This window comes from Hypanus sabinus, chromosome 10 (genome assembly GCF_030144855.1).
Source record: "Hypanus sabinus isolate sHypSab1 chromosome 10, sHypSab1.hap1, whole genome shotgun sequence".
NCBI classification, from domain to species: Eukaryota; Metazoa; Chordata; class Chondrichthyes; order Myliobatiformes; family Dasyatidae; genus Hypanus; species Hypanus sabinus.
The window spans coordinates 155792260-155814739 of record NC_082715.1 but is presented as its reverse complement, the minus strand read 5'-3'; the positions used below and the strand labels follow the sequence as shown (position 1 = coordinate 155814739).

At 45.5% G+C, this 22480-nt stretch overlaps 1 protein-coding gene across 2 annotated transcripts in view; it reads right to left on the bottom strand.

The window, feature by feature from the left end:
- Positions 1–22480, bottom strand: part of LOC132401263 (glutathione hydrolase 1 proenzyme-like) — a 572601-nt gene that overhangs the window by 18104 nt on the left and 532017 nt on the right. For both annotated transcript variants that reach the window (XM_059983295.1, XM_059983294.1), the window contains 2 exons: positions 12478–12587; positions 12237–12350 (listed from right to left, as the gene is read on the bottom strand). In XM_059983295.1, coding sequence (XP_059839278.1) covers positions 12237–12350; positions 12478–12587 — 224 coding nt within the window. The remainder of the gene's footprint in view (positions 1–12236; positions 12351–12477; positions 12588–22480) is intronic.

The following is a 22480-nucleotide window of genomic DNA, read 5'->3' as shown; positions in this document are numbered from 1 at the left end:
GTCACCTCTCATCCCCTGTCGCTCCAAGGAAAAAAGGCCGAGTTCACTCAACCGATTCTCTAAGGCATGCTCCCCAATCCAGGCAACATCCTTGTAAATCTCCTCTGCACCCTTTCTATGGTTTCCACATCCTTCCTGTAGTGAGGTGATCAGAACTGAGCACAGTACTCCAAGTGGGGTCTGACCAGTGTCCCATATAGCTGTAACATTACCTCTCAGCCCTTAAACTCAATCGCATGGTTGTTGAAGGCCAATGCACTGTAAGATTTCTTAACCACAGAGTCAACCTGCACAGCAGCTTTGAGTGTCCTATGGACTTTGACCCCAAGATCTCTCTGATCCTCCACATTGCCAAGAGTCTTAACATTAATACAATATTCTGCCATCATATTTGACCTACCAAAATGAACCACCTCACACTTATCTGTGTTGAACTCCATCTGCCACTTCTCAGCCCAGTTTTGTATCCTATCGATGTCCCCATTGTTCCTCAGCTGACTCTACATCAAACAAATCCTTCCAGTTTTACCTTCTGAAGTCTTTGTCACATCTGCATAAACTTTGCCTTTCTGAAATTCAATTAAATGGCTTTGGTTTTTACCGATATACTCTCCCAAAAAACTTTGAGATCAACAGTGTTATGATCAGTTATTCCTAAAGGCTCAACAAATTCTGTACTCAAAATTCTATCCTGATTGTTACAGAATATCAAATCCAGACAGGCCTCCCCTCTTGGTCATGCATTTACCTACTGGGTCAAAAATCGATCATTCAATTACTCAATAAATTCACTTTCCTGTAACCCATTAGTCATTGGGTTCACCCAATCAATATTTGGGAAATTAAAGTCTCCCAGATCAATAACATCAGCCTCAGAACATGCTTTTCTATATTCTGATAGAGTTGTTTATTAAAATCACGAACTGCATTAGGGGTCTATAATGTCCGCCAAATGTGTTTCCTTATCCCACAGCTTTCAATTCTCGCCCAGATGTCTCCACTGTCTTGATGCATCTCCTGTCATAAGCAGCCTCACGTTTAACTTCTCTCGATGTATAGTACATTCTTCAATAACCTTGAGGTCAGCCAGATTTCTGTTATTGCTCATACTTATACGCACATGCATATTAGCCCAGCTTGCTTACTTTATTCTTAATACTTGTGCATTTATACAGGCCATCCTTAGCCTATTACTGATGTTTCTCATCCTATTCTGACCCATTTTTATATTTCTGAAGCCTATAATCGGTATATGCCCTAATATGTTACTCTCCACTGTGGTGTTTAAACAGTTGAGCCTGGCCCGTTCCCCTGCCCCAGCCATTCTCTCGTATAAACAGTCGAGCCTGGCCCGTTCCCCTGCCCCAGCCATTCTCTCGTATAAACAGTCGAGTCTGGCCCGTTCCCCTGCCCCAGCCATTCTCTCGTATAAACAGTCGAGTCTGGCCCGTTCCCCTGCCCCAGCCATTCTCTCGTATAAACAGTCGAGTCTGGCCCGTTCCCCTGCCCCAGCCATTCTCTCGTATAAACAGTCGAGTCTGGCCCGTTCCCCTGCCCCAGCCATTCTCTCGTATAAACAGGCGAGTCTGGCCCGTTCCCCTGCCCCAGCCATTCTCTCGTATAAACAGTCGAGCCTGGCCCGTTCCCCTGCCCCAGCCATTCTCTCGTATAAACAGTCGAGCTGGCCCGTTCCCCTGCCCCAGCCATTCTCTCGTACAAACAGTCGAGCCTGGCCCGTTCCCCTGCCCCAGCCATTCTCTCGTATAAACAGTCGAGCCTGGCCCGTTCCCCTGCCCCAGCCATTCTCTCGTATAAACAGTCGAGCCTGGCCCGTTCCCCTGCCCCAGCCATTCTCTCGTATAAACAGTCGAGCCTGGCCCGTTCCCCTGCCCCAGCCATTCTCTCGTATAAACAGTCGAGCCTGGCCCGTTCCCCTGCCCCAGCCATTCTCTCGTATAAACAGTCGAGTCTGGCCCGTTCCCCTGCCCCAGCCATTCTCTCGTATAAACAGTCGAGTCTGGCCCGTTCCCCTGCCCCAGCCATTCTCTCGTATAAACAGTCGAGCCTGGCCCGTTCCCCTGCCCCAGCCATTCTCTCGTATAAACAGTCGAGCCTGGCCCGTTCCCCTGCCCCAGCCATTCTCTCGTATAAACAGTCGAGACTGGCCCGTTCCCCTGCCCCAGCCATTCTCTCGTATAAACAGTCGAGCCTGGCCCGTTCCCCTGCCCCAGCCATTCTCTCGTATAAACAGTCGAGTCTGGCCCGTTCCCCTGCCCCAGCCATTCTCTCGTATAAACAGTCGAGTCTGGCCCGTTCCCCTGCCCCAGCCATTCTCTCGTATAAACAGTCGAGCCTGGCCCGTTCCCCTGCCCCAGCCATTCTCTCGTATAAACAGTCGAGCTGGCCCGTTCCCCTGCCCCAGCCATTCTCTCGTACAAACAGTCGAGCCTGGCCCGTTCCCCTGCCCCAGCCATTCTCTCGTATAAACAGTCGAGCCTGGCCCGTTCCCCTGCCCCAGCCATTCTCTCGTATAAACAGTCGAGCCTGGCCCGTTCCCCTGCCCCAGCCATTCTCTCGTATAAACAGTCGAGCCTGGCCCGTTCCCCTGCCCCAGCCATTCTCTCGTATAAACAGTCGAGCCTGGCCCGTTCCCCTGCCCCAGCCATTCTCTCGTATAAACAGTCGAGTCTGGCCCGTTCCCCTGCCCCAGCCATTCTCTCGTATAAACAGTCGAGTCTGGCCCGTTCCCCTGCCCCAGCCATTCTCTCGTATAAACAGTCGAGCCTGGCCCGTTCCCCTGCCCCAGCCATTCTCTCGTATAAACAGTCGAGCTGGCCCGTTCCCCTGCCCCAGCCATTCTCTCGTACAAACAGTCGAGCCTGGCCCGTTCCCCTGCCCCAGCCATTCTCTCGTATAAACAGTCGAGCCTGGCCCGTTCCCCTGCCCCAGCCATTCTCTCGTATAAACAGTCGAGCCTGGCCCGTTCCCCTGCCCCAGCCATTCTCTCGTATAAACAGTCGAGCCTGGCCCGTTCCCCTGCCCCAGCCATTCTCTCGTATAAACAGTCGAGCCTGGCCCGTTCCCCTGCCCCAGCCATTCTCTCGTATAAACAGTCGAGCCTGGCCCGTTCCCCTGCCCCAGCCATTCTCTCGTATAAACAGTCGAGTCTGGCCCGTTCCCCTGCCCCAGCCATTCTCTCGTATAAACAGTCGAGCCTGGCCCGTTCCCCTGCCCCAGCCATTCTCTCGTATAAACAGTCGAGCCTGGCCCGTTCCCCTGCCCCAGCCATTCTCTCGTACAAACAGTCGAGCTGGCCCGTTCCCCTGCCCCAGCCATTCTCTCGTACAAACAGTCGAGCCTGGCCCGTTCCCCTGCCCCAGCCATTCTCTCGTATAAACAGTCGAGCCTGGCCCGTTCCCCTGCCCCAGCCATTCTCTCGTATAAACAGTCGAGCCTGGCCCGTTCCCCTGCCCCAGCCATTCTCTCGTATAAACAGTCGAGCCTGGCCCGTTCCCCTGCCCCAGCCATTCTCTCGTATAAACAGTCGAGCCTGGCCCGTTCCCCTGCCCCAGCCATTCTCTCGTATAAACAGTCGAGTCTGGCCCGTTCCCCTGCCCCAGCCATTCTCTCGTATAAACAGTCGAGTCTGGCCCGTTCCCCTGCCCCAGCCATTCTCTCGTATAAACAGTCGAGCCTGGCCCGTACCCCTGCCCCAGCCATTCTCTCGTATAAACAGTCGAGCCTGGCCCGTTCCCCTGCCCCAGCCATTCTCTCGTATAAACAGTCGAGTCTGGCCCGTTCCCCTGCTCCAGCCATTCTCTCGTATAAACAGTCGAGTCTGGCCCGTTCCCCTGCCCCAGCCATTCTCTCGTATAAACAGTCGAGCCTGGCCCGTTCCCCTGCCCCAGCCATTCTCTCGTATAAACAGTCGAGTCTGGCCCGTTCCCCTGCCCCAGCCATTCTCTCGTATAAACAGTCGAGTCTGGCCCGTTCCCCTGCTCCAGCCATTCTCTCGTATAAACAGTCGAGTCTGGCCCGTTCCCCTGCCCCAGCCATTCTCTCGTATAAACAGTCGAGCTGGCCCGTTCCCCTGCCCCAGCCATTCTCTCGTATAAACAGTCGAGCCTGGCCCGTTCCCCTGCCCCAGCCATTCTCTCGTATAAACAGTCGAGCCTGGCCCGTTCTCCTGCCCCAGCCATTCTCTCGTATAATCAGCCCTCAGCTAACTGATGCAGACACCTTCTCACTACATTAGTACCCCTCCAGTTGAAGTGCAACCTGTAGCAGTACAGGGTCCATCTGCCCCATAAACCCATATCTCCTAGCCTGCACCATGATCTGAGCCATGCATTAAATCTTCTAATCTCCTCCATCTTACCTAGACTGGCGCGTGACACAGGCACAACTTCTGTGATGACCACCTGGTCAGCCCTGTCCCCAGGCTTCCTAACTAACTCTTTAAACTGACAGCCTGCCCCTCCCGATGTGGACAACCCCAGGGTTGTGGTGAGTGAAGTTATCCATGCTGCTGATGGTTGTAGTGTCAGATAACCCTATCAGCCTGATGTTCAGCAGTTTGTAATGTCACAGCTGACAGTGTGAGGGAGAGTCCATTACAAAATGGAAGGACCACCTTCAGCAGGAAATCTGCTAGGTGTGGGACACGCTCATGGAGTGAGTACTGTTTTAGATTCGCTCCATAACCTTTACTTTTTTTAACCTTTGATCACCCTTACTCAACTTATTTTTACCTACACCAAAAGATTCTTGCTATTTTTTTTGGACTTATCGTTAAGAGTTTATTGTGAATTTTTGAAGATATGTACTCAGAAATGGCTCTTAGATCTAAAGGACGAGAACCTGGGCGGAACCCGAACGGTAATGGAAAGAAGCAAGCTCATCCGCAACGCACTGAATTAACTTATGAACTGTTATTGGAGGTTTTGGATAAAAAATTTGATGAACAACAACAAATTTTTAAACAAGATATAAAGGCTTTTCAAGATTATATGGATAAGATGGATTCAGTAATTAACCAGCAGCAAGTTCTTATCACATCTGTGCAAGAAGACGCTCGGAAATGAGATTTGATAATTGAAAAATTGCAACAGGATTTACTTTTGACCACTAAACTGGTGGAAACACTTAAAGCCAAGAGCGTCGACTTTGGGAATCGGTCCAGAAGACAGAACCTACGCATCTCCCGGATGGCATAGAACAAGGCGACCCCTCGAAATACTTTGCTCAACTTTTAAAGGATGCGTTCCTGTCTGTATTTCCGGATAGCCCCCCGTTACTTGATCGCACTCATAGAATCAAGCGTCGATCACCGAGTGCTTCAGCTAAACCCTCGGTTGTAATTCTCCGGTTTCATTACGTACATGATAAAGAGCAACTTATTCGTGTGGCCCGGCATGTAGAAATGGTTAAATTTCAGGATCACAATTTCCGCTTAGTAGAAGATTTTAGTCCTGAAGTAATGAAGGTAAGGTTTCTTTCTAAACCTCTGATGTCTGAATGTTATGAGAAAAATCTAAAACCTGCACTCTTATACCCTGCGAAGCTCAGAGTCTCGCAGCCGAATGCACCACGGAGTATTTTCCTTTCTACATCTGAAGCGAGAAGTTTTCTAAATGAGAACTTCCCTACTGTTACGGTTTCTCATTCCTAATAAATGAGGGATTTTGATCGTGTAAGATGGTTTTTGATTCCTCAAACCAGATATTGTTTCTGGCTATAGGTGTAGGTTTCATTCTATACTTTATATTCAAGTTAAAGTGTTCTTTCGTCATATTAGTCAGTTTGTTTTATACACTCTAACCATTATACTATATTGCTGACTATTATTTTTGTTCCTTTGAAGGTGTATTTTTAACCCTTCGAAGGTGAATTTTTTTTTACTAAGATGGTGGTTTTTTGGAAAAATATTTTTGGTGTTTTTTTAAGATGGCGTTTTTTTTTCTTTCATCTTCTTCCGACAATGCATCGCTTATCACAGTCTAAATATTTTTTGGTTTGTTTGGGTTATAACCTGATTTATAAGTTTTTAGTGATTATATTCTTTTTGTTTTTTTTTAACAACCAAGTATATTAAGAAGTTTGGTTTTAGTATAGTGATTATAATTTTTAAAGTTCGGGTGGATTTTTTTATATATATCCTTTATATACGGAGTGGTCTTCCGCTGATATGGGGGTAGAATTAGTTTCATTTTTTCCTTCTCCCAGCCTATTTTTGGCTGTTGTTTTTTTTTCTCTTTCTTGTGGGGGTGGGGGCTGGTCTTTTTTTCTAACTCTATATTTCCTTTACCAGTTTGTTTTAGTTTTTTCATTTGGGCTGTTTTTGAACTACAAATATGTCTACGATGTCGTCACTTCCGGGTCCGCTCTTTATTTTTGTTCCTCTTCCGGGTGCATGAGTTTACAATTTGGTTAACCCTTTTTATACCAAAGGGTTGATTTTAGAAATATGGCTCAGACCATTATTTTGTGTCTTGGAATACTAATGGTTTAAACCATCTGATTAAACGAAAGAAGATTTTCAAAGTATTCCAAAGACTTAATGCTCATATTATTTTTGTACAAGAAACTCATGTGAGGAAGGAGGACAAATATCGCTTTTTTAGGTTTTGGCGGGATCAATAGTACCATTCGAATTCGAATGCCAAAGTAAAGGGAGTTTCAATTTTTATTGACCCCTCTATTGCATTTGTCCAACATGATATCTTTTCGGATCCGAATGGTAGATTTTTGTTAATTACGGGTTTACTTTGTAATAAAAAGGTTGCTATGGTTATTGTTTATGCTCCAAATGTGGATTGTCCTGATTTTTTAAGTCCATATTTACTTCTTTACCTAATCTAAATGAATATAAGTTGATAATGGGTGGTGATTTTAATTGTTGTTTAAATCCTTTGATGGACAAATCTATACCTACTCAGACTTTACCCAATAAGTCGGCCACTTGTATCAACTCTTTCATGACTGATAATGGAGTTTTTGACTGATAATGACTGATAATGGAGATTTCAGCATCCTAAGGATAAGGAGTTTTCTTTTTTCTCACATGTTTATCGTTCTTATTCGAGAATTGATTATTTTTTTATTGACTCTTGTTTGATTCCTTCGGTAAATGGTTGTGATTATGATATTAAAGCTATTTCTGACCATGCTCCATTAAAACTTTCTATTAAATTTATGGATACAGTTCCTAATGCTAGACTATGGCGATTTGACTCTACCTTATTGCAGGATCCAGACTTTATTAAATTTATGAATGAACAGATCGACTTCTTCTAGGGCTTATATCAAAACTTCATAATATAATTATGAAGATACGTTCAGAGCCCCTTTATAAGACAAAAAATGAGTGGGAAAGAGAGCTTAATCTTATTATTCCTATTGAGAATTGGGATAGAATTCTTCAATTAGTTAATACATCATCTATATGTGCCAAACACTCATTAATACAGTTTAAGGTCGTACATAGGGCCCATATGTCCAAGGATAAATTGGCTCATTTTTATTCCTATATAAATCCTATTTGTGATAGATGTCAATCTGAAATAGCATCTTTAACTCATATGTTCTGGTCGTGTCCACTTTTGGAAAAATATTGGAAAGATATTTTTGATATTATCTCTGCGGTATTGAACATTGATTTACAACCACATCCTATTACCACAATTTTTGGTTTACCAATGATGGACTCACTTCATTTATCTTCTTCTGCCTGTCAAATGATTGTATTTCTAACTCTGATGGCTAGAAGAACTATATTGTTGAATTGGAAGGAAATTAATCCTCCCACTGTATTTAATTGGTTTTCTCAAACTATGTTATGTTTAAATTTAGAAAAAATTAGAAGTGGTGTATTCGATACTTCTATTAAATTTGAAAAGATATGGAGACCATTTATTCAATATTTTCTTATGACCCTGTTTCAAGCCTATTTGATTTTCCAGTTTTGATTTGATATATGTTGAAGGGATCTGCGTTGACGACACTGATGATTTTGTATTCTTGTGAGATATTATAAACAGCCCTTTTTTTTTCTTTTTCTCTTTTTCATTTTTTGTTTTTTTTCTTTATTAGTTATTAGATTATTAGATTAGTTTTTTGCATAATTTTTTTCTTTTCCTTTTTTCTGTTTTTTTTATTATATATTATGATATACCTATATTTGCCTTTTTTATTTATATATTGTATCGTCCATGATTTGGGAATACTCATTTACACTGTAATCATTGCTTATGTATTCTTTCATGTGCAGTTGAAATGTGTATGTCTGTAATCCCATTATCCATGTATCAATTGTATTTTGTTGATTTTAATAACAATAATAAAAAGATTGAAAAGAAAGGGATATTTCCTTCACACTGTGTGAGGGGAGCGAGTCCTTGAATGGTTCTAACCGGGAGCATCACATTACATTTCCTTTCTTCAACAAACAGCAAAGAGGGAACTGGATCCGTTGGAGACGGTGACGAGGCCTCACGGAACAAAGTCGGGGAAGAGGCATCTGGCTGCAGTGGGTAAACCCTACTCCATGGAGAAAGAGAGAATGACTGAATGGTGCCTGACCATGAAGCTGTGTAGTCTGACTGATGGTGCAGTTCAACAAATCTCTTAAAGGAAGCAGGGTTTGTCCTGTGTTTTATACATGAAAACACACGACACAAGGACCGGCCTTTGAAAACTGGACCACCATTCAGTACAATCACTACAGATCCAACCTTCCCCTTAACCCTGCATCTCCCAAAGCCCCAGTTCCCTCGTGCTTTCAACATTTGTCGTAAAGTCAAAGAGCAATGCAGTACAGACAGAGGCCATTTGGCCCATCCAGTCCATGCCGAACCATTATCCTGTCCAGCTCTGTCAACCTGTATGGGGACCACAACCCTCCATACTCTTCCATCCAACTAGTTAGCTAAATTTCTCTTCAACGCTGGAATTGGACCTGCATCCACCAATTCCACTAACAACTCGTCGGCACTCTGAGCAAAGTTCCCCGTCAGCAAGCCAGCGAGTGCCTCCTCCTCTGTAATCCATACGCAGTCCGTGACCTCACTGCTGTTTTGTCTCTGTTCTCTACAGTTCCCTGGAGCAGGGAATTCCAAAGATTCACCACTTCTGGGAAAAGGAATTCCTCCTCCTCGCCACCTGGAAGGGATGACTCATTCTGAAGTTCTCTCCACGGTCTAACTGCCCCATCGGGGGACATCCTGCTCCCAGTCAAAGTGTGACCACCCTTCAGTGAGCTTTGGCTCAGTCATATTTGACCGTCTCATTTCAGGAATCAAACTGGTGCAGGGGCCAAACTGTATAGGTAAGCAGTAGAGCAGGTTTACTCAACCTCCCCCCCCCCACCCCACCGCACCCCACTACAAAGGCAACATCCTGCTGGCTTTCCCAATGACCTTTCTACGTTTGTGCTAAATCATCAGCGACACACAAGACACTGAAAGATTCCTGAGCAAACAAAAATCAACTGCAGGAGGAGCTTGGTGGGTCATACAGCACCTGCAGAAGGAAAAAGTCAACATTTGGCATTCATTTACTCATGTTTTACTGATTGAATATTGTATTCCACTGTGTTGTTCAGATTATTAAAGCAAATACAACCTACGTTAACTGAATGAAAATGGACTCAGGTGAAAAATCTTGTTTCCAGTAAACTTCCTTAGACTGTGAATCCACCTCTCTCTGTTATTCCACTATAGCCTCTTGTCTGGTCTTTGTACTGAAGTACAGTCTACATCTCTGTCGTCTGCATCATTCTCCTAATTTGCAGCTGTTTATTGTCGCTGTATCACTCTGCGCACTTCATGCAAACAAGGAATTTCATGGCATTCTGGTGAATGCAACAGTAAACTGATCTGAATTTGAGCACGTTACGTGTGCAAATTGGACCAAGGACAGCCGGAACGTTGATTCGGAGAATGTCTGTTCATATTATGTCGTGTCACATGACCTGGACGACCATGGTCTTTCCATGACCATGATTGGCCTTGCCAAATTCTTCCACAGATGTGATTTGCCCTTGCCTTCTTCTGGGCAGGGGCTTTACAAGACAAGTGCCCCCAGCCTTTATCGATACTCTCCAGAGACGGTCTGCCTGGTGTCAGTGGTCCCATAACCAGGACTTGAGGGATGAACCAACTGCTCATCCATCACAAGTTCCCTTGGCTTCACGTGACCCTGATCGGTGGCCGAAGCAGATGCCGCACTTTGCCAAGGGCTACCTGCAGGCTAGCAGAGGGAAGGAGCACCGTACACCCTCTTTGGTAGAGACGTATCTCCACCCCACCACTACTAGGAGACATTGGAAAAGTCAGAGGCTCTGTCTGAGACCCAGTGGACAGACGACAGTGACTAGGTCTGTGTGAAGAAGAGAAACAGAAACGCTATCCGGTTTATTACCACCGACTTTGTGTACGTGACATGATACGAGGTGTTTCACAGCAGCAGTCCCGTACAAAGACAAAGTACTGTAAGTTACCAAATAAATAGTGAAATATATACTGGAATTAGAGGAAATAAGAGAAACAATAAATGAAACAAAGTATATTTCTAGGAGGAACAGAGTTTGGATAACTCCAGAAATTAGTAGTTAGCAGGTAAGATCAAATACAGAAAGTGTAGAAAGGATGGGCTTAGATGAGAGATAGATGTGGAGGAAGGGGAATGGAGGGGCAGGGTTGAGTTCATCCAGATTTTTTTGTACGTCTTTATAAATCCCTGCTCTTCTACTCTAGTCCTCTTGAAATGAATGCGAACAGGGCATATGCCTTCCTCACCACCAACTTAACTTCCAAATTAACCTGTACAGAATGCTGCAAGAGAACTCCCAAGTCCCTTTGCACCAAATTCTCCCCACATTTACACAACAATCTATGCCTTTAACCCTCTACCCAAGCACAGGGACATATACATCCCTACACTGCATCTATCTGCCACTTCTTTGCCCAGTCTCCTAAACTGTCCAAGTCAGGGGGCCCAACCTGGAGACCACAGACCCCTCAGTTAATGGTCGGGTCCATTGGGAATCCAGAGACTAAGGCCTCCTGCAGGCTCCCCACTTCTTCAACACCATCTGCCCCTCACCTGTCCTTGTATCGTCTGCAAATCTGGCCACAAAGCAATCAACTCCATCATTGAAATCATTGACGTGTAATGTGAAAAGATGAGGTGCCAACTCCCACCCCTGCAGAACACCACTAGTTATGGGGGACGGGGGGGAGGGAGTGAGTGGTGTGTGGAGGGAGTGGTGTGTGGAGGGAGGGAGAAAGGGAGAGAGTGTTGGAGGGAGGGAGGGACAAAGGGAGGGAGTGGTGTGAGGAGGGAGGGAGAAAGGGAGGAATTGGTGGGTGGAGGGAGTGTTGGAGGGGGAGAAAGGGAGGGAGTTGTGGGTGGAGGGTGAAAGGGAGGGAGTGGTGGGTGAAGGGAGGGAGAAAGGGAGGGAGTGGTGGGTGGAGGGAGGGAGAAAGGGATGGAGTGGTGGGTGGAGGGAGAAAGGGAGGGAGGGACAAAGGGAGGAGTGTTGGATGGAGGGACAGTGTGGTGGATGGAAGGATAAAGGGAGGGAGTGGTGGATGGAGGGAGAAAGGGAGGAGTGGTGGATGGAGGGAGAAAGGGAGGGAGTGGTGGAGGGAGGGACAGAGGGAGGAGTGGTGGGTGGGGAGGGACAAAGGGAGGAGTGGTGGAGGGAGGGAGGGAGTGGTGGATGGAAGGAGAAAGGAAGGGAGTGTTGGGTGGAGAGAGAAAGGGAGGAGTGGTGGATGGAGGGAGAAAGGGAGGGAGTGGTGGGTGGAGAGAGAAAGGGAAGGAGGGACAAAGGGAGGAGTGGTGGAGGGAGGGACAGAGGGAGGAGCGGTGGGTGGGGAGGGAGATCTGAAGAAAACCATCCGCCAGCAGGACACACCAAGAGAAAGTGTTGGATTGGAGTCATTCCACTGGGTCCCTGAGGCTTGCAGGGATGGACTCTGATGATTGTCTTTGCTAATTATTGCCACTTTCCACAGGAGGCAGCTAATCACAATTCTACCTGCCAGTGGTTGGTGGTAGCCATGAACACATTCCTGAGTTAGTGAAACAGAGTACAGTTCAGGAAAACTGTCAAAAGCTTGTGTATCTGACTCCATCATCAATTTCCTAACTGGAACCACAGAACCTTGGGAGAACTCCCAGCCAGACATGGAGCCGATACACCCAGAGATGTCCAACACAACTTCACTAACCTGCTCGAGTGCCTCCTCAACATCAGTGATATTGGGGTCGAGTTGATTGTGAAATCTGGGCGCATTCACAGCTTGCTCCAGGTTGTAACCAAACCACAGCGCGTTCATTATTACCTGGGCCACAGAAAAAACACTGAATGAATCACACAAAAAGGTATTTCCACACCAAAATGTCTGCCCAACTGTTGTCCCCTCCAGTTCTAAAGAGGGTGCTGGGAATCCTCTCGATCCCAGTACATACCAGAGCAGTTGCCGAAGTGATCTTCGTTCCTCCAGATGCCCCCACCACCATCATCACCGAGTTGTCTTTGAGTATTATAGCAGGACACATGGAGGACAGAGGCGTCTTGCCTGATGGGAAGAAACAGACGCTAAGACACAGCGGAGAAAGGGAGTACCTGCGGGAAAGGGATTTCCATGCAATCAGGCAGGAAAATGGGAGCAACAGTGGGGATGCATGGCTCAGGGAGAAATGCACAGTGAAATTGTGGGGCTTGTTCAGGGTGTAATGGAGAAATGCACAGTGGAATTGTGGGCCTTGTTTGGGGTGTTAGGGAGAAATGCACAGTGGAATTGTGGGGCTTGTTCAGGGTGTAATGGAGAAATGCACAGTGGAATTGTGGGGTTTGTTCAGGGTGTAATGGAGAAATGCACAGTGGAATTGTGGGGCTTGCTTACGGTGTAATGGAGAAATGCACAGTGGAATTGTGGGGCTTGTTTGCGGTGTAATGGAGAAATGCACAGTGGAATTGTGGGCCTTGTTTGGGGTGTTAGGGAGAAATGCACAGTGGAATTGTGGGGCTTGTTTAGGGTGTAAATGAGATATTCACAGTGGAATTGTGGGGCTTGTTTGGGCTGTTAGGGAGAAATGCACAGTGGAATTGTGGGGTTTGTTCAGTGTGTTAGGGAGAAATGCACAGTGGAACTGTGGGGCTTGTTTAGTGTGTAAATGAGAAATGCACAGTGGAATTGTGGGGCTTGTTCAGTGTGTAAATGAGAAATGCACAGTGGAATTGTGGGGTTTGTTTAGGGTGTAAATGAGAAATGCACAGTGGAGGTGTGGGGCTTGTTCAGTGTGTAAACGAGAAATGCACAGAGGAATTGTGGGGCTTGTTCAGGGTGTTAGGAAGAAGTGCACAGTGGAATTGTGGGGCTTGTTCATTGTGTAAATGGGAAATGCACAGTGGAATTGTGGGGCTTGTTTAGGGTGTAAATGAGAAATGCACAGTGGAATTGTGGGCTTGTTCAGGGTGTAAATGGGATATTCACAGTGGAATTGTGGGCTTGTTCAGGGTGTAAATGAGATATTCACAGTGGAATTGTGGGCTTGTTCAGGGTGTAAATGAGATATTCACAGTGGAATTGTGAGGCTTGTTTGGGGTGTTAGGGAGAAATGCACAGAGGAATTGTGGGGCGGCTGGGGTCCACTCGGGTTGCTGGCTGGCAGGCCAGGGGAGAGGAGGACGTGTTTTCTGCTTTGGTGGTGCATGTGTGAATGTGGTTTGGAACTTGTTGAGGGAAAGAGAGTGGGGAAGGAGCGGGAATTGCTGGGAGGGTGTTGCCTGGGTCTGCTAATGGCAGACAAGGCGAGAGGAGGGGCTGAGGGAAAGAGAGTGGAGAAGGAGCGGGATAGGGATTTGGGATCAGAGGTAGGCAGCTGGGGAGGAATGGATTATTGTGAAGGGAGAAATAAAGGGAATAAGGAGATAGTGAGGGGATGGATGAATGAAAACTGAGACAAAGGGAATAAAAGAATAAGAAATAATAATGGAGAGAGTTCTGAAAGTGAGGAAGATGAACAAGTTCAGAGAGGAGATGTTGTCATAATTAGGTTTAATGAGAAGTCGCAAGGACACATGAAGAAAATTAACCGGTTTGTGCTAACAACAACATTGGCAAATAAGATAGGGGAAATAGTATTTGCAAAAGTCCTTACTGATGGCAATCTATTGGTGAGATGTGCGAATGAGGAACAACTTGAGAAAGCACTCAAGCTAAAAGAGATAGGAAAATGCAAGGTGGAATATACAGGGAGGGTGGGAGCACGAAATGGTGGTTGTAAAGGAGTGATCATGGGTGTACCAGTGTGTATAAACATGGAGGAGTTGAAGAGGAATATCAAAGGGGGAAAAGTAATTAATGTTCTAAGACTGAAAACAACAAGGGAATGAATAAGGGAAGTGAAACAGTATTGATTGAATTTGAAGAAGGAATGCCAAGGAAAGTGTTCCTGGGTTTCATGAGTTACCCAGTAAGGGTGTATGTGCCAAAGCCATTGAGGTGCTATAATTGTGAAAGGTTTGGACACATAGCTAAAAACTGTAAAAGGCAGAGGAGATGTGCTAGATGTGGGGGTGATCATGAATATGGAAAGTGCGGAACAGGAGTGCAACCAAAATGCTGTAATTGTGGAGGAGCTCATAATGTGGCATATAGTGGGTGTGGGGTTATGAGACGAGAGAATAAAAGAGTGAAAAGAAAGATCACTTATGCAGAAGCTGTAAGAATGTCAAGAGAACAGAATAATGCTCCTAATGACCAGAGAGCAATAGGGATGCAAGAGATGCAGCAAAGAGTAAATGACAGGATTTATGTGGAAAAAAAAGCTTTAGTAACAGTCATTGCAGGAGTTATTAATAGTACGGCAGAGGTAAAGTCAAAAAGTGACAAAATTCAGCTGGTGCTCAAAGCAGCAGTAAACCATTTAGGGTTAGTAGGACTGACATGGGAAGAAGTGAGGGAGAACCTCACTAATCAGTCAAGCCAGGACATGTCATAGGTTGGTTAGTACTCATTATGGTGATTCTTTTGCAATGGAATGCAAGGAGTTTACTGGCCAATGGCCAGGAACTTAAGGACTTTATTAAGGAAATGGTTATAAAACCGGATGTAGTGTGTATTCAGGAAACTTGGTTGAAACCAGCTTTAGACTTTGTGGTACATGGGTATACAATGATAAGGAAAGATAGAAATCTAGGGGGAGGGGGAGGTTGTGCTATGTTAATCAAGCAAGGTACACCGTATAGAGTACTGGAAAAAGGAGACGATCAGGAATACATAGTGGTGGAATATGGGAGAGAGGGGAGGGAGTGGTTATAATTAACTACTACAATCCATGTAAAAGGTTGGATTTGGACAGCCTTCTAAGGATACAAGGACAAAATAGACATAAAGTAATGTGGTGTTCAGATTTCAATGCTCACAGCACAATATGGGGGGATCCGGTTACAAATTCAAATGGAACGGTAATTGAAGATTTGATGGAAGAAAGGGATTTGGTGTGTATGAATGATGGGAGAGGAACAAGGATAAACATAACAACAGGAACTGAGTCGGTATTAAATATTACGTTAGTGTCTAACGTCTTGGCTGGCATCAGTAACTGGGGAGTTTGGACTGCTTCAACAGTAGGCAGTGATCACTACCCAGTTTTATGTTCAGTGGGTGAAAGAGTTGAAATAAGACCAGGTGGGGGAGTCCCAAAGTGGGTGTTTGGAAAAGCAGATTGGGGTAAGTTCCAGAACTTAAGTGAAGAAGCATTGACAAAGATTGACAATTCTGGAGATATAGATGAATTAAACAGTCAGGTGACTTCAGCAATTATTATGGCAGCAGAAGGATCTATACCCAGGAGTAAAAATAGGATGAATAGAAATCTATTGCCATGGTGGACAGAGGAATGTTGTCATGCTGTAAAAAACAGAAATAGAGCATTCAGGCTAGTTAAAAGAACCCATAATATGCAGCATTTGCTTCAATATAAGAAGGCACAGGCAGTGGTGAGAGGAACTATATGTCAAGCGAAAAGGGAAAGTTGGAGGAGTTTTTGCAACAAAATAGGAAGAACAACGCCTGTGGGAGAGGTATGGGGAATGATTAAGAGGATGGGGGGAGGTAGAAGGGATTGGGAGTATCCAGTAATGATATCTGAGGAGGAAACAGCAGTCTCCAGCAGGGATAAGGCTGACATCATGGCCAAGTCATTTGTAAAGGTATATAGTTCAGGAAATTTGTCTGAAGAAGGGAGAAGGAGAAGGGAAAGAACAATGAGTCAATACCCAGGTGTGTTAAACAGGAGGAAAGAAACAGATGATATAATTGATGATCCATTTACTTTGGCAGAAATGGTGAGAGCAATAAAGAGATCGAGACCAACCTCCCCAGGGAAAGATCTAATATGCTACGTTATGCTAAAAAATCTAGGAGAAGGAGCACTCTTGAAGTTACTGCATTTTTACAACAGAGTGTGGGAGGAGGGAAGATTACCAAGTGCATGGAAAGAAGCAGTAGTAATTCCAATAAGGAAACCTGGCAAGGATCTGTCATAACCCACTAGCTACAGGCCAATAGCACTAACATCAAATATATGTAAGGTAATGGAAAGGATGATAACTGAAAGGTTATGGTATGATCTTGAGAAGAGAGGAATGCTGGCAAGTTATCAGAGTGGTTTTAGGAAAGGAAGGAATTCCATGGACTCAGTGATAAGGTTAGAGACTGAAATAAGAAAGGCCCAGGCAAATAAAGAGTCAGTAGCTGCAGTGTTTTTTGACATTGAAAAAGCCTATGATATGATGTGGAAGGAAGGATTATTAATTAAACTGCACAAGATGGGGGTTGGGGGGTGAGTTTTTAATTGGATTAAAGATTTTTTGTTTGGTAGAAAAATTCAAGTTCGGATTGGATCAGAATGATCAAAACAGTGGGAAATGGCACACCTCGGGGTAGTGTGATTAGCCCATTATTTTTCATCATCATGATCAATGATGTCTTCACAAAGGTACCAGTGGATATAGGTAGATCACTGTTTGCAGATGATGGGGCTTGTGGAAAAGAGGCAGGAACACGGAGCATATAATCAGGAAACTACAAGGAGCAATTGATGAAGTGGTAGAGTGGGGTTATGATTGGGGATGTAGATTTTCAGTGGAAAGAACTCAAACTGTATTTTTCACTAGGAAAAGAATTGAAGTAGGGAAGAAGTTAAGGATGTATGGGATTGAATTAGAAAGGGTTGGATCATTTAAATTTCTGGGAGTTATATTTGATTCACGATTAACATGGGCAGACTGTATCAGGAAAGTTGAGGAGAAATGTAAAAAAGTAATAAACGTGATGAGATGTTTGACTGGTAGGGAATGGGGAGCAAGTTGTTCAGCATTGAAGAGAACGTACGTGGCTTTAGTAAGATCTGTGTTGGATTATGGAAATGTAGCATATGGATCAGCAGCTAGGTCTCTTATAAGGAAACTGGATGTGATTCAGGCTCAGGTTTTGAGAGTGTGCAGTGGGGCTTTTAAAACATCACCAGTATCAGCCCTGGGAATAATGCCTTTGGAATTAAGAAGGATGCAACTGATGGCAAACTACTGGGTTAATTTGCAGGGGCCCAATGATTCTCACCCTGCTGAAGGAGTGTTGCAGGAGTCCTGGAAAAATGGGAGGTTTCAGAGGGAAAACTTTAGTCGGGTAGGGAATGATATTGCTAGATCATGTGGAGTGTTTGATCTAAGGATAAGCCTTCAGTAGTTTATCCGGTTGTAGCTCCATGGAAGCTGGTATGGCCCGACATAGACCGGCATTTGTTAGAGGTAAAAAGGAAAAGAAAGTATAAAGCTGATTTGGTAAGTGCATTTAACTGTCATGTGATGGAAGAGTATAGTGATTATACTCAGGTCTATACAGATGGTGCTAATGAACCTGAGACAGGAGTGACAGGGTTTGGGGTGGCTATACCAGCAAAAGCAATTGCAATCAGCAGAAGAACATCTGATAAGTTAGCAGTGTATACAGTGGAGATGATGGCAGTGTTGGTTGCGTTGCGTTGGGTGGAAAAAGCTAGACAAGTCAAAGCGTTGAAATGCTCAGATTCATCTTCAGTACTGGCAAGTTTAAGGTCTTCTCACTCAAACAGCCGGCAAGATGTACTTCATGAAGTCCTTCAGTCAGTCACAAGAGTTGCAAATCAGGGAGGTCAGGTTAAATTTCTATGGGTTCCAGCTCATGTAGGGGTGAAGGGCAATGAAAGGGTGAATGAGTTGGCAAAGAGGGCAATAAAGAAAGAAAGTATAGAAATGCACATTAGTATCAGTAAAGCAAAGGTTAAGTGTGTAATATGGGAAAAAATTAACCAAATGTGGCAAGAAAGATGGGACAGGGAGGGGAAAGGGAGGCATTTATATCAAATACAAAAAAGTTTTGCAGGTACTAGGGTAGGAAGTAGATACAGAAGAGAGGAAATTGTGTGGACTAGGTTAAGGCTAAGGCACTGTGCACAAAACCAAGCACTGAAATTGATAGGGAAGCACCAGACAGGACTGTGTGAGGAATGTCAGGAAGAGGAGTCAGTAGAACATGTAGTTCTGAGTTGCAGGAAGTATGGGATACAGAGAGAGATGATGAGAATTAATCTAAGGGAATTGGAGGTGCAGGAATTCACATTAAAAGGGTTGCTGGGCATGGGTGAGAGAACACGGGTTGGTATTTTTAGCTTTCTTAAGGGGTACAGGGGTTTTTTATAGGATATAATGGATAAACAGAAATAGGGTACAAGGATGGGGAAGATAAAGTGTAGGTTAGGGTATGTGTGTGTGTGCGATTGGGTGAAGGGATTTAGAATGTGAGTCCATCGCACACTCCGGAGCAGCAGGTGGCGGTAATGCACCATTAAGCCAGGTGCCAACCGCAGTAAAACAAGAAGGAGAGAAAAAGAGAGAGGAAGTGTGGGGCCTGTTTAGGGTGTTAGGGAGGAATGCACAGTGGAAGTTTGGGGTTGTTCAGGGTGTTAGGGAGAAATGCACAGTGGAATTGTGGGGCTTGTTTAGTGTGTCAGGGAGAAATGCACAGTGGAATTGTAGGGCTTGTTTAGTGTGTCAGGGAGAAATGCACAGTGGAATTGTGGGGCTTGTTTAGGGTGTCAGGGAGAAATGCACAGTGGAATTGTGGGGCTTGTTTGGGGTGTCAGGGAGAAATGCACAGTGGAATTGTGGGGCTTGTTTAGTGTGTCAGGGAGAAATGCACAGTGGAATTGTGGGGCTTGTTTAGTGTGTCAGGGAGAAATGCACAGTGGAATTGTGGGGCTTGTTTAGTGTGTCAGGGAGAAATGCACAGTGGAATTGTAGGGCTTGTTTAGTGTGTCAGGGAGAAATGCACAGTGGAATTGTGGGGCTTGTTTAGGGTGTCAGGGAGAAATGCACAGTGGAATTGTGGGGCTTGTTTGGTGTGTCAGGGAGAAATGCACAGTGGAATTGTAGGGCTTGTTTAGTGTGTCAGGGAGAAATGCACAGTGGAATTGTGGGGCTTGTTTAGGGTGTCAGGGAGAAATGCACAGTGGAATTGTGGGGCTTGTTTGGGGTGTCAGGGAGAAATGCACAGTGGAATAGTGGGGCTTGTTTGGGGTGTCAGGGAGAAATGCACAGTGGAATTGTGGGGCTTGTTTGGGGTGTCAGGGAGAAATGCACAGTGGAATTGTGGGGCTTGTTTAGGGTGTCAGGGAGAAATGCACAGTGGAATTGTGGGGCTTGTTTAGGGTGTCAGGGAGAAATGCACAGTGGAATTGTGGGGCTTGTTTAGTGTGTCAGGGAGAAATGCACAGTGGAATTGTGGGGCTTGTTTAGGGTGTCAGGGAGAAATGCACAGTGGAATTGTGGGGCTTGTTTGGGGTGTCAGGGAGAAATGCACAGTGGAATTGTGGGGCTTGTTTAGTGTGTCAGGGAGAAATGCACAGTGGAATTGTGGGGCTTGTTTAGGGTGTCAGGGAGAAATGCACAGTGGAATTGTGGGGCTTGTTTGGGGTGTCAGGGAGAAATGCACAGTGGAATTGTGGGGCTTGTTTAGGGTGTCAGGGAGAAATGCACAGTGGAATTGTGGGGCTTGTTTGGGGTGTCAGGGAGAAATGCACAGTGGAATTGTGGGGCTTGTTTAGTGTGTCAGGGAGAAATGCACAGTGGAATTGTGGGGCTTGTTTGGGGTGTCAGGGAGAAATGCACAGTGGAATTGTGGGGCTTGTTTAGTGTGTCAGGGAGAAATGCACAGTGGAATTGTGGGGCTTGTTTGGGGTGTCAGGGAGAAATGCACAGTGGAATTGTGGGGCTTTTTTAGTGTGTCAGGGAGAAATGCACAGTGGAATTGTGGGGCTTGTTTAGTGTGTCAGGGAGAAATGCACAGTGGAATTGTGGGGCTTGTTTAGTGTGTCAGGGAGAAATGCACAGTGGAATTGTGGGGCTTGTTTAGGGTGTCAGGGAGAAATGCACAGTGGAATTGTGGGGCTTGTTTAGGGTGTCAGGGAGAAATGCACAGTGGAATTGTGGGGCTTGTTTGGGGTGTCAGGGAGAAATGCACAGTGGAATTGTGGGGCTTGTTTAGGGTGTCAGGGAGAAATGCACAGTGGAATTGTGGGGCTTGTTTAGGGTGTCAGGGAGAAATGCACAGTGGAATTGTGGGGCTTGTTTGGGGTGTCAGGGAGAAATGCACAGTGGAATTGTGGGGCTTGTTTAGTGTGTCAGGGAGAAATGCACAGTGGAATTGTGGGGCTTGTTTGGGGTGTCAGGGAGAAATGCACAGTGGAATTGTGGGGCTTGTTTGGGGTGTCAGGGAGAAATGCACAGTGGAATTGTGGGGCTTGTTTGGGGTGTCAGGGAGAAATGCACAGTGGAATTGTGGGGCTTGTTTAGGGTGTCAGGGAGAAATGCACAGTGGAATTGTGGGGCTTGTTTAGGGTGTCAGGGAGAAATGCACAGTGGAATTGTGGGGCTTGTTTAGGGTGTCAGGGAGAAATGCACAGTGGAATTGTGGGGCTTGTTTGGGGTGTCAGGGAGAAATGCACAGTGGAATTGTGGGGCTTGTTTAGGGTGTCAGGGAGAAATGCACAGTGGAATTGTGGGGCTTGTTTAGGGTGTCAGGGAGAAATGCACAGTGGAATTGTGGGGCTTGTTTGGGGTGTCAGGGAGAAATGCATGGTGGAAGTTTGTGGTTTGTTTAGGGAACACTTGCTGGGTGTTCTGAATAGATTTGTCTGAAAGAAGGACAGAAACAACTGTGGGGTTAAACAACCATAGTTGACAAGAGATATTGAGCATCTTGTCAAGAGGAAGAAAGAAGCTCACATAAGCTTTTGGAAGCAAGGGCCACACCGGGGTCATGCGGAGTTTACGATTGCAAGAAGGGAGCTTAAGAAGGGATTTAGGAGAGCTAGAATGGGGTTGAGACGGCCCTGATGAGTCCGATTAAGGAAACCCCAAGGCTTTCTTCATGTACGTGAAGAAGAGGAAGATAGGCAAAGAGAACGAAGGCCGAATCAAATTGGAGTGAGAGGAGATAGTGGAGGTACTTAATGAATACTTTGCCTCAGTATTCAGCAGGGATAGTGACCTTGACAAATGTGAGGCCAGCATAGACGAAGAGGATATATTGGAAAGATGTCGACATTAACACAAAATGTGCATTGGAAGTTCTTAAGAAAAAATGAGGATAGATAATTACCCAGGACTAGACAGGATTTGGCCCAGGTTACTATGGGAAGCGAAGGAAGTGTTTGCTGCATCTTTGGCAATGACCTCTGTGTGCACAGCAGCCGATGGGTGGTGCAGATGATTGGAGGGAGGGAGATGTTCTTCATTTGGTCAGGAAAGGGACTGGGGATAACCCTGGGAATTATAGTCTCACTTCAATTGTGGACAATTAATTGGAGATGATTCTTAGAGACAGGATTATGAGAATTTTGATAGGCATAGTTTGATTAGTGATAGGTAGCATGGCTTTGTGAGGGGCTGGTCAAATCTCACACCAGATCAAATTCTTTAATGAATTGACAAGACAAATTGATGAAGGTAGGGCAGTGGATGTGGTGTATATGGATTTTAGTAAGGGACTCGACCAAGTTCCCCACAGTAAGTCCATTCAGAAATTCAGAGCACATGGGAACCAATCGAACCCGGCTGCATGGATTCAGAATTTCTTGCTCACATGAGCCAGAGGTGGTAGTAGATGGGGAGGTGGGTGACCTGTGGTGCTCCATAGGGATCTGTTCTGGGACCCCAGCTCTTTGTGATTTTTAGAAATGACGTGCATGAGGAAGTTGTGGGGTGGGGGGGGGAGTAGTAAGTTTGCACTTTGTCAAAGAACTTCTGAAAATCTAAGTAAGCAACATCCGCTGACTCTGCTTTGACTATCCCACCTGTTATTTCCTTAAAGAATTCCAGGAAAGATTTTCCTTCACCAAAACCATTCTGAATTTAGCCTATTTT